This window comes from Alosa pseudoharengus, unplaced genomic scaffold, assembly GCF_046254945.1.
Source record: "Alosa pseudoharengus isolate Yale_2024_CS ecotype anadromous, Long Island Sound unplaced genomic scaffold, YU_APseudo_1.1 YU_APseudo_1.1_scf_1, whole genome shotgun sequence".
Lineage (NCBI taxonomy): Eukaryota > Metazoa > Chordata > Actinopteri > Clupeiformes > Clupeidae > Alosa > Alosa pseudoharengus.
In genome coordinates, this window is record NW_027468564.1 from 57,386,326 (window position 1) to 57,397,405 (window position 11,080).

The 11,080-nt window shown below is 43.1% G+C and overlaps 2 protein-coding genes across 2 annotated transcripts; one reads left to right on the forward strand and one right to left on the reverse strand.

Moving 5' to 3' along the window:
- The first annotated feature begins 156 nt into the window (after window positions 1-156).
- LOC143134487 (protein FAM83B-like) lies at window positions 157-6,780 on the forward strand. The gene is made up of 5 exons (XM_076294904.1): window positions 157-247; window positions 951-1,424; window positions 2,018-2,182; window positions 3,048-3,172; window positions 4,377-6,780. The coding sequence occupies exons 2-5, from the start codon at window positions 987-989 to the stop codon at window positions 6,388-6,390; spliced, it is 2,742 nt and encodes a 913-aa protein (XP_076151019.1). The 5' UTR covers window positions 157-247; window positions 951-986; the 3' UTR covers window positions 6,391-6,780.
- A 57-nt stretch (window positions 6,781-6,837) lies between these two features.
- lgsn (lengsin, lens protein with glutamine synthetase domain) lies at window positions 6,838-10,403 on the reverse strand. Its single transcript, XM_076281196.1, has 4 exons — window positions 10,374-10,403; window positions 9,443-10,106; window positions 8,203-8,375; window positions 6,838-8,040 (listed from the first exon to the last, which is right to left on the reverse strand). The coding sequence occupies exons 1-4, from the start codon at window positions 10,401-10,403 to the stop codon at window positions 6,850-6,852; spliced, it is 2,058 nt and encodes a 685-aa protein (XP_076137311.1). The 3' UTR covers window positions 6,838-6,849.
- Window positions 10,404-11,080: the final 677 nt, after the last annotated feature.

An 11,080-nucleotide genomic window follows, 5' to 3' on the forward strand; every position in this document is an offset into this window, starting at 1 on the left:
GAGGCTTTTTTGCCTGAAGTTCAAAAAGGAGTGGTGATTTCAAGGGGAGGAGTGAACCCTTTCAAACAGGTAGTAGACCTATACCTTAATGGCATTTTTTCAAGCTATGCGCATGCACAGTCAGCAAGGTTCCTCATTAGACCGTAACATCTGTCAGAGACGGATGAGCTGACAGCTGCTGTGTCCAACACAACCTTATACTGCACCATGTTTTGGAAACCTAGATCCTAAACCTACTCATTATTAGGTGAGTTTCACATAATTCCCATTCAATAGATTGTTTCTAATTTGTATTTTAAATGTATATAAAAAACACTTTGTAATCTTAAATTATCACAAAACAAAAATAACAATACAGCAGTAGTGAGCGCAAGACAACAGACAACACTGCAAAAACTGCTTATCTAACAAAATCTAACCAAGTATTATTAATCTTATATCAAGATAAAAAAACCAGTTGGTATTGTTTTTAGTATAAATACACTTACCTAGCACTTTCTCATTAAATCATTTGACTTAAAATAAGTCAAACGTTTCTTAAATTAAGACATCTCATCCTGAAAACAAGCAAATTTGTCTGCCAGTGCGTTAAGCAAATTTGTCCTAAAAACAAGCAAATTTGTCTGCCAGTGCGTTGAGCAAATTTGTCTTGATAAGACTCCTTAAAATAAGTCAAAGTCTTCTTAAATTAAGTCAAAATGATCTTTCGAGAGAGCGCTAGGTAAGTCTTTTCATACTAAAAGCAATACCAAATAGATTTTTAGATCTTAATATAAGATTATCAACACTTGGTTAGATTTCATTTTTTGCAGTGAACACAGTGTGTTCTGTGCTCTACTTCTCAACAGACAACACATTAGTGTGTTAGTGTGTACTTCTCAACAGACAACACATTAGTGTGTACTTCTCAACAGACAACACATTAGTGTATTCTGTGCTCTCCTTCTCAGACAGGGTGATCAGGTCTGTGCAATCAAACACAGACAATGGAGTCGAAATTTTCTGCTATGTCTTCCATGAGTGAGCAGCTGAACTTACAGGACGCTGCTCCAGGGGTCTACAAGGAGGCTTATCGGCTGGCCCTGTACGCGCTGCTGAATGGCGGTCAGGAGGCATATCAGGAGTTCCTTAAGGCTGAAGGGATCTCTGACTTTCTCTCAGAGGAGGAGATTAGGTACATCCTTGAGAATAAGAAATGGCCTTCAGGTGATGATGATGAAGAGGATTGTGAAGGTATGGACAATGCACCCTCTACATACTGCCCAATGGAATCGGATGTGGAGGTGCCAGACCTTGATCTTGGCTGGCCGGAAGCCAGGCTTGACCATGTGGAGACCAACGTTCACATGCTTTTCCACCCGCCAAGACAGAACATGCCAAGCATCAAAACACTGGTGCGGAAATATATAAAAGAAGCAAAAATGGTGAGTGACTCTTGCACTGTGCTGTTGGAGTGCTGTTTTTGTAGCCACTCATGATATGTGTCATTTAGTGGAATGCTGCACTTATTTTTTGTACATTTTGTATACTCCCTCTGATGTGTGAGAGCGCATTCCAACTGATTCTCTTATTTCTGGCACAGTGTGACATTTAAACAGGACCTGCTTGTAAAATCCTAGCTCAACTTCAACTTGTTCCAACTTGCGCTCAGCGTCATTGTAGATGAGATGTGATTCATGTTAGCAACACAGGGGATGACATTCAAATAATAGCACAAGATTTGTCAGTTATGACTTTATCTGATTTTCCAATCACTGTATGACAAAAAAAGGCTGTTGACAAATTATTTCTTTGAGACTACTTGTTAAATATTCCTTAAACCTGTGGCAAATGAATAGCATATTCATAAGATTCGGCCTTGTGCCATGATGGTCCTATTGACCATATTCATGAAATGGACACATTACCCTTGAGATGTAAATGAGATAATACGGCACAACACATTTATGTTATCCTTAAAGGCCAAACTTTTTCTTAGGGAAAAAATGAAATAACTGACCAATTTTATACATTGTAGGTCATTGCTATAGCAATGGACATATTTACTGATGTGGACATATTCCGAGATCTGGTTGAAATTTCCACCAGGGGAGTGGTCGTTTATTTGCTTCTAGATGATCTTCAGTTCAACAGCTTTCTACGCATGTCGGAAAGAGCCAACGTTCCTCTCCAAAAGCTATGGGTGAGAATACTGTCAGTTCCTTGGCATATGGCCACAGCCTGCTTTTTTTTAACACAACTATTGTCTTTACTGATTAATGCATTTCTTACGTAAAAAGTCATCATCCAGTAAGCAAAGCCAATGAATTTTGTTAATTTTATCTCAAATACTGGAGGAAAAGACCAGCTACCTGTAGGTTCAGGTGACCTTTACCTGGTAACACGGTTATTATCGGATTAAGGATGACATTTACTCCACACCCAGTTATTTCCCTCAAGGTATCTGATTCGAGAAACTGCAGCAGTGGCTGAGAACTTGGTCTGGGAGTTGTTGTTGCGTAGCATATTTAACAAGTTTACCAGGTTTAGAGCACTTACTGACTGAATGAAAACAAAACATTTGCTCATTGTTTAACTGGCAGGATTACACTGACATCAGTTCCAACCCAATGATTTATGAAACATCCATTTTTTTCTTGTTTTTATTCCATACATGTGTTTACCAAGTGACTAACCTTTCCTGCTTGTAGGCTGACATTGTTAGAGTTAACTAAGCTTCTGTCATGAAGCCGGTTTACTTTTAAAAAGTTTTAACCATTATAAAGCGTGCAATTCTTCTCAGTGATTATAAACGGAGGCGCCACCATGTCTGATAAGTAGTGCTCCCTGATCATCTGCTGTTTCCAAAAGATTATGATCACATCTGACACATAACATGTCATACACAACTGATACGCCAAACATCAGCCATAATATAGCCTAATAAACTAGTTTCAACGTGCCCCTTAAAAAGCTTTCCATTGTGGCTTCCTCAGTCTGATATGATGTTGTTTGCCAGATATTTCATTTCATAAGTCATACTGAATGACGGATCCTCTTCTCCACAGAATGTGAGGATTCGCACAGTGAAGGGTCATGAGTATCGCTGTCAGTCCGGGGCAAAGTTCCATGGAGCGATGGAGCAGAAGTTCATGCTGGTGGACTGTCACACAGTACTGTATGGGTCTTATAGGTACGCAGCTTGTGACACACAGCATCTCTTCATTCTTAGTGTTTTGTGATAGTTATTAGCTCCTCCAGGAGGTCATGTGGTCAGTGTGGTTTGTCTGTCCGTTCGTCCATCCGTCCATCTGCAAGAAATCTGCAAGAGCCCAGTTTCCATGACATTTGGTGGAAAGGTATAAGTATAAGTATAAGTATAAGTATAGGTGCCGCATGCAGTCCACGGACAAACCCAAACCATTTTCAAGCAGATCCGCGTTTCAGTTTTACTGTTGCACCAAAGTCCAACCTGGTTTGCCCTCTAGTGTTCAAAGCAATGAAAGTCTCTATGGACGGTCTCACCCAAACACCTATCATGACATGGAATTACTTAATGGTAATGTTAATTAATTAATTTTAACAGTGAAGCATTTTAGTCATATCAAACCAATTGCTTAATTGTAATGTGCGTAATGTCCAGCAAATAGCACACTGCTATGTTCAGTTTGGCCTGCACAGACCACAGCTACATGGCCTTGGTGGAGGTGCTCTCGGAGTGCCCCTCTAGTTTCAATAGTATTTTTGACATGCAATCACTGCAAAAAATGAAATCTAACCAAGTGTTGATAATCTTATATTAAGATCCAAAAATCTATTTGGTATTGTTTTTAGTATGAAAAGACTTACCTAGCGCTCTCTCGAAAGATCATTTTGACTTAATTTAAGAAGACTTTGACTTATTTGTCAAAGTCAAATCCTGTGCTATTATTTGAATGTCATCCCCTGTACTGCTAACATGAATCACATCTCATCTACAATTTTAAGGAGTCTTATTAAGACAAATTTGCTCAACGCACTGGCAGACAAATTTGCTTGTTTTTAGGACAAATTTGCTTAACGCACTGGGAGACAAATTTGCTTGTTTTCAGGATGAGATGTCTTAATTTAAGAAAAGTTTGACCTATTTTAAGTAAAATGAGTTCATGAGAAAGTGCTAGGTAAGTGTCTTTATACTAAAAACAATACCAACTAGTTTTTTTTTTATCTTGATATAAGATTAATAACACTTGGTTAGATTTTGTTAGATAAGCAGTTTTTGCAGTGATGAGAGTGATTAAACACTTAGTGATTAACACTTTGCATTAAAAGGCCACAGTGTCCACTGACTGTTACTGTATGTCAGATTTTGATTCATTTCTAAAAAGCTGTGTTCTGTTCTCATTCCATTCCCATAGCTTCATGTGGTCCTATGAAAAGATCAACCTCAGTATGGTGCTCCTCATCACAGGCAAGTTGGTGTCCTGCTACGACGAGGAGTTTAGAAGACTGTTTGCTCGTTCCATCATACCTGCCCAGCTTATCCAACAGACCACATCAAGCACAGACCTCTTCTGTGGCAGGAACCAAGGGCCCATGCAGAGCCTCCATTCTGCCAAGTTCTTTGAGAGAACACGCTCCTTTGACACCGCTCAGCTGAAAGAGATGAGGGGACGCCTGAACATGCTAAACCACAACGACAAACCTGAGGAAGGAGCACAGGCCAATGGATCCAACATAAACCATGGCCTGAATCTCCAGCGGAACCCAGCCACCAACACTTACATTGGCTTTCAACAGAGAATGTACTCATCATTGCGTCAGAGGAGCAGAGTCATAGGTGACAAAGGTCCTGATGTCCTGGACAGAAGCCCTTTCTCTGCCACTGGTCAGCTTAACAATCCGGCCCAGTACAGGCAACCAGCCCAAGATGACAGCGCTCTTCATGGAAAGCCGTCTTTCCTGAGCGTCTCTGAGTTGTCTCTTCATAAATGGAGAATTGACTCATATCTCAGGAATGACCAGGTTCCGGCGGACTCCACTGAGAGTTTGGACCACATGAGTTTACGCTCTGACAGCAAGTCCTCTTTACAAACCACTCACTCGTCCAGATCGAACCTCATATTCAAAATCCCAGAGCAACCAGCTGTGACTGACCTGAGGGCCCTGAGTCCAACCCTGGGCAGACGTACGATCACCTCTGTGTACACCTCCCTGCAAAGAGCCAAAGAGAACGAGTTGGGCACGGATTCTAAAAAGCCTGAACTTAATACAGAACGCAGACTCAGTGAAGATTCAACCACTCCCCTGACCAGGCAGACACAGCGTCCTGGACTGGTCAGTCCATGGACAGTGATCACACAACCAGGAACATTTGACCAGCCTTCACTCCTTGAGAGCAGCCATCAATCTCGCCCTGACATCAAGCAAGAGACAGAAGCTGCCAATAGTAAACCGATTCTCCCTACACCCAGCTCTGTGAAAAGTCTTGACAGTCTCATCACCAATACAAATGAAGAGGTGGCAGAAGCCGTGAAGGATGAGACAAATGCAATGCAAAAACTCAGCGAGTCTCACAGGTCCGTCTCCCATTATGATATAAAAACCACAGACGATAAGAAGACCCCACAGTCCTACGACTGGCAGGAGCCACCCTCCAGGACAGCCTCGGCGACACATTTAGGGAAAGAGACAGAGTCCTCACTCCCCAAGGGCTCAAATCTAAAACGCTTACGCCCATTCAGCGACAGCAACAAGACCCGTTTGTCTTTGATTGAAATACCAGAAGAAAAAGAGGGTCTTGGCTCAACTAGAAACTTAGATGAAATTTCTCCAAGTAAAGATACCGACAACTTGACCACCCCGACAAAGACTCAACCAGCGCCCATTGAAGCAAATGTTCACATTTCAGACAGACGGCCAAGCATCACGGGAACAATAACAAGCCCCACTCCCTCCTGCGACAGAGACTGGTTCTCACCAATAACAAGTCCTGCGTCCAGTCGTCCAACGACTCCCACGTGGAGCAGCTCACAGAGACCTGAGGGACAGAGGGCTGTGGCTGCGTCACCAAGAAAGATGTCTGCTCTGGATGTGGTGGGCCATCCGCACCACAGGGTGTACCGCGGATCACAGTCCTCAGTGGCCACAGTGGAGAGTATAATGTCCAACCCAGGCGAGGGGCGGTACGGCATACCAGAGGTCAAACGGAACAAGGTCTATAGTCGTTTTGAGCACTTTCTGTCTGTGGAGAGGAGAGCGCCCGATAAGACTGAAACTGACCGCATGAATGCATACGCTGCAGAGAAACGCAGGAGCTTGTTCATGGGCGCCTCCAGCACTTACTCCAGATACCAGACCCAACCACAGACTGATAATAGGTTTGGCAAATTCATACAGCGTGTGGGCAGTCTGATACACAAAAACAAGTAGAATATTCATAGGTTTTAATACTTGGGTTTCTGTGAGTGCTTTTGTAAATACAGTCATTACAAAACTGTTAGAAATGAGAGCTGTTAGAAATTTAGACCTGTTTGTTTTTTTTCTGCTGGTATTTTTAGATGTATTTAAGGAGTGCAGGTTGTAAATGGCAGAATAACTAATAACAAACCAGAACATATTGTTTGTCGTCTTCTGGGTATATTTTTGGATATAATGCTATTATCACTGTAAATTGATGCATTATCAAATAATGCAAATAATGTGTATAAAAATGAGGCCAATAATGTTTCTTTTGCATATTTATTCTGATAATCCAAAATATTCTGATAGAAGACTGAAAAAATTCAGTCCAAGCTCTCTTCTCCTCACAACTCAGGACCAAAGTGAAAGGTATCTAAATTCAGTCCAAGCTCTCTTCTCCTCATATCTCAGGACCAAAGTGAAAGGTATCTAAATGAAGTACTCAAGGCTTTTGTTCCTCTCTGCATCTAGTTCCTGAGTCTCAATTTCAAACTTCTTCATTGCAATGAAGTACTGCACAAAGGGCTCGCCGAGGGCCCCACGGATGATGTGATCTTCAGAGAGTGCCTCCAGAGCCCCGTCCAGCTTCAGGGGGATGGCAAACTGTTTCTGCAGAGAAGGAGCCCTGTTGAGGCCGTGCTCAAAGCTCAGGTTCCGCTTGATCCCATCTAATCCAGCTGCCACAGTGGCCGCCAGCACAATGTATGGGTTAGCCATAGCTGAGCCTAGCTTGTTGTCAATGTGTGTCTCCCTCCCGCCATGGAACTTGACATTGAAATCGCAGCTGTTGTCGTTGCAGCCACATGTGGCATACAGGGAAGTGCGCTTCTGGTCCTTCACTCCTCGTGTTAGCTGTTCGCGGCACCCGACGCCTGGAGCCATCAGACAGCTGATAGCAGCAGAGTGGTGCAGGAGTCCCGCCAGCCACTTCCTGCCGATCTCTGACAGGTCGGCACTTCCTGTGTGGAACAGACTCCTCCTGCCGTTGGCGTCCCAGAGGCTGTGGGAGAACACCCCGGAGTTGTAGATGCCCTCGTCTGTGTAGAAGGTGGCGACGTAGTTGTACTTGCGGGCCATCTCTTTGATGCCCGTGCGGAAGGTGAAGGCGCTGTCAGCCGCCTCGATCCCAAATTTGGGCTTCAGGGAAATCTCCATCTGTCCGGGGCCACTTGCCGAGGCGAAGCTGTCCACGTCCACGCCCATGTAGTACATGCCAGTGATGAGCTGGTGAAGGAAAGGCAGATCGTTGTTGCTGAGCAGGGTGGTGGCGGGGAAGAAGACGGCCTTGGGGCCCACTCTCTCGGGCAGGCCCAGCACGCAGCACTCGTAGGTGAGGGAGGAGTGCAGCGAGAAGCCCAGCGTCTGCAGCTGGGCCAGGAGCTGCTTGGCCATGAGACGGGGCGAGGTGCGCAGAGGGACGCCCGTCACCGAGCAGGGGTCACAGATGACCCTGCCTGTGTGGTTGGCCCAGGGCAGGATCCTAAACGTGGACATGTCGGGGATCAGGAGAATGTCACTGCTGAAGTTAGCCACGGTGGCATTATCGACTTCGTTGACCTTTGAACTCAAGGTCAGTTCCAGGTAGCTCCTAGGCATTGCCACTCCATAAACAGCTTTTTCCTGAAATCGAAGGACAAGCAAGGGTCAGTTTACCATTGTTAATTATACTACATCCAAAATAAGGAATGATTTACACATTGCAGCCTGAATCTGAATACATGCCTCACATTCTTGGTTACATGTATACATACATCTATACATACAAAATATGTCAATACTTACATGAAAGAAACGTGCAGGCACTATCTTGGACCTGGACACCCCATGAAGGTCTGTAGCTTCAAAGCGAACAAAGTGGACATCTTCACGGGCAATCTGCTGCTTTATCTGTTCAACAACTGTGATGAAACTTTGAGGCCCATGATTGTCTCCCGATGAGCTTTCCTTACTGTTATCTATTGATCACAAAACAAGCGTGCTTGTGTTACCGTTAGACATCAATTTGCAGTTGAACAAGTGGGTTTTATTGTCATTTCAACCATATACATTGTATATAGTGAGACGAAACAACATTTTACCATGGATCAAGTGGTGTTATATTTCAAATATATAACATGACATTTGAGACAGGCTACATTTAGTGCACAAACATTATAGATATACATAAACTGCAATTACTGATTAAAGTAGAGCATTTAAGACAACCAGGGACTTCACTGGACAGACAACAGACAACAAAAGACAGGGCATAAGTAGACTTGTAACAGAGCACTGATTGTTATTAAGTTAAGTGAGGTGGAGGTAGAACATATAGGATTTAGCAGCAGAGGGCTGCTAAGGGCTGACTGGGTGCTCTTTTATATGACTCAGTAGACCTATCCACTGACTGATGAATGTGGGTGCATGTGCCTATATTTCCTAGACCCTCAGCAACTCAGAAATTTGCAAAATATGTAATTATTTTAGACAAATAAAACAATGCACATTGAGGTCCTCATCTTTCTTTTCATTTTCATTGACATTTCAGTTTATAGACATAAAACACATTAGGCTGTTATAGGTGCATCTCAGAAAATTAGAATATAGTGAAAATTGCCCTTACCAGATTTGGAGATGAAAGGCTCAGGAAACCGTTGTGTTTTGACTTAATTAGAGCTCTTCTCAGGTCAACATTACAGTTAAAAAATACAGCATCTCAAAAATATTAGAATAAAGAATTTATAATACAGTAATCATCAAGATTAGAATAATCAACATTAAAACAAAAAAGCCTTGAAATATTTTACTTCATGTGTAATTAATTTAGATTATATGAAAGTTTCACTTTTTGAAATAAATTATGGAAAACTTTGGGAAATTATGGAAACTTTTCCGAGATATTCAGATAATAATTTTTTGAGATGCACCTGTACCTTTTCTGCCACAACCATCAAAAAGCACACACCAAAAAGATGATGATTACATATTTAGTTATACTATTTTGTATTTGCGTTAGTGGTTTACACTGGAGAGATACACTAACCTGTTTGTGACCCATAAGTCTCTCCCATGCTAGTTGCCTCCCAGGTGGGGGATCTCACATTGTGACGTGTACTTCCATCGGTCCGAGATGGTGCGTTTGAGTCCCAGTCCGAAGCTGTTTTAGAAGTAGTCCTCTCCCCTGGTCTTTGGAATCTCCTACTACCCTCAGAGAGAGGCTTGAAAGTAGAGAATGACCTGGTTGCGCTCTCCTCCTGTTGACCATCCCCTCTGTTTCCGTGTAAGTACGTGTAAGGGCTCCCTGGCCGTACCCCGTCCTTTTGATCCCGGGGTGTGAGGACCGAGGTTTCCCGCAGCAGGCTCTTGAGCTCCTCAAGGGTTTGCCTGGACACACTAGCCTCACCAGAGGAAGCCCTGCCCTTTGAGGACCACTCGTCTCGTGAGCCCATGCCGTCGGGTCGAGCGAGAGACCGACGGGAAGACTCAGGAGACAGCGTGGGCCCTCGATGTTGGGGACCGATGGAGATGATGGTGGCGCTCTCTGAGGGGCTGGGGCCTGCGACCGCGGACTGCACAAGAGGCACGGATGCTCCTCTTCTCTCTGCGTCGGTCGGTGCCAGATATCTCCCACTGACCTTCACGCCTTTCCTACGGCCCAAGCTCATACCACTGCCATCTATTTGGTCGGTACATTTCTCAGGTGCCTCCTAGATGTCATTACAATCAAAGCATTCATTTCAATCAGAATCACAACATTATAAATGTAACTATTGAAACAATCCTTTTTTGTATTTTAGACTTCAGACGGTGTGGTTGGACAGATATGCCTACAACTGGGCTGTAAAGGATCACTGAAAAAACCCAAATGAATATTATACCCAAAATGTACTTATGCTCCCAGGGCTCCCTTGAAAATGATGCAAGATCTCAAATAAATAAAATACATACTATTAGAGATGATCATATCTATTTACCTTTCCTCTGGAAACATTTGGCTCGCTCATCCCAACTCCTGCCCTGTAGATAGCTTTGACAGGGAATTCGTCAGCTCCTGATTAAAACCAGATCAATAGATGTGCATTTCCTTTTATAGACTATAAGCACAATGGTGACAAATTGGAAGATTCTCTGTCCATCATTTGGTGCCCACATGTATCTGCTGTTGACTGGCAACAGACAGTGACTACAGTGATGCTTATCCTCTTCAGTGACCAACATGAACAATCCAGACCATTCAACAGCCTATTGTGGCAGAGCAAATAGAAGCTGAAAATCCCATAGATCAGCTGTTCTGTTGAGGGTCAGATTATACTCATTTCACTTCTGGAAAGACAGATCTAAGACTTAAATTAAAACAGCTATTTCAAACACTGCAACTTCTCACTTGCAAAAATATATATTATAGCCTATAATGCCAAACTAACTGCTTCTAGAATTAAAGTTGACATTGTTTTGACATATAAACACTATTTTTAAGATTGAAATGATAATGGAGTAACCCGTCAAAGAAAATTATGTTAAATCCTGTCATGTAAATTGATGCGCAATGAATCGTTTGTTTTGTGATGGTGCATGATTTGCGCAGGACAGGCGTGATCGCGGACAGTAACACGAACAGCCCCTGTTTCCAGGGTGCGGTTGCAAGCACGAAAGAAAAGAAAAGTGCTTGCTGTAACCGTGA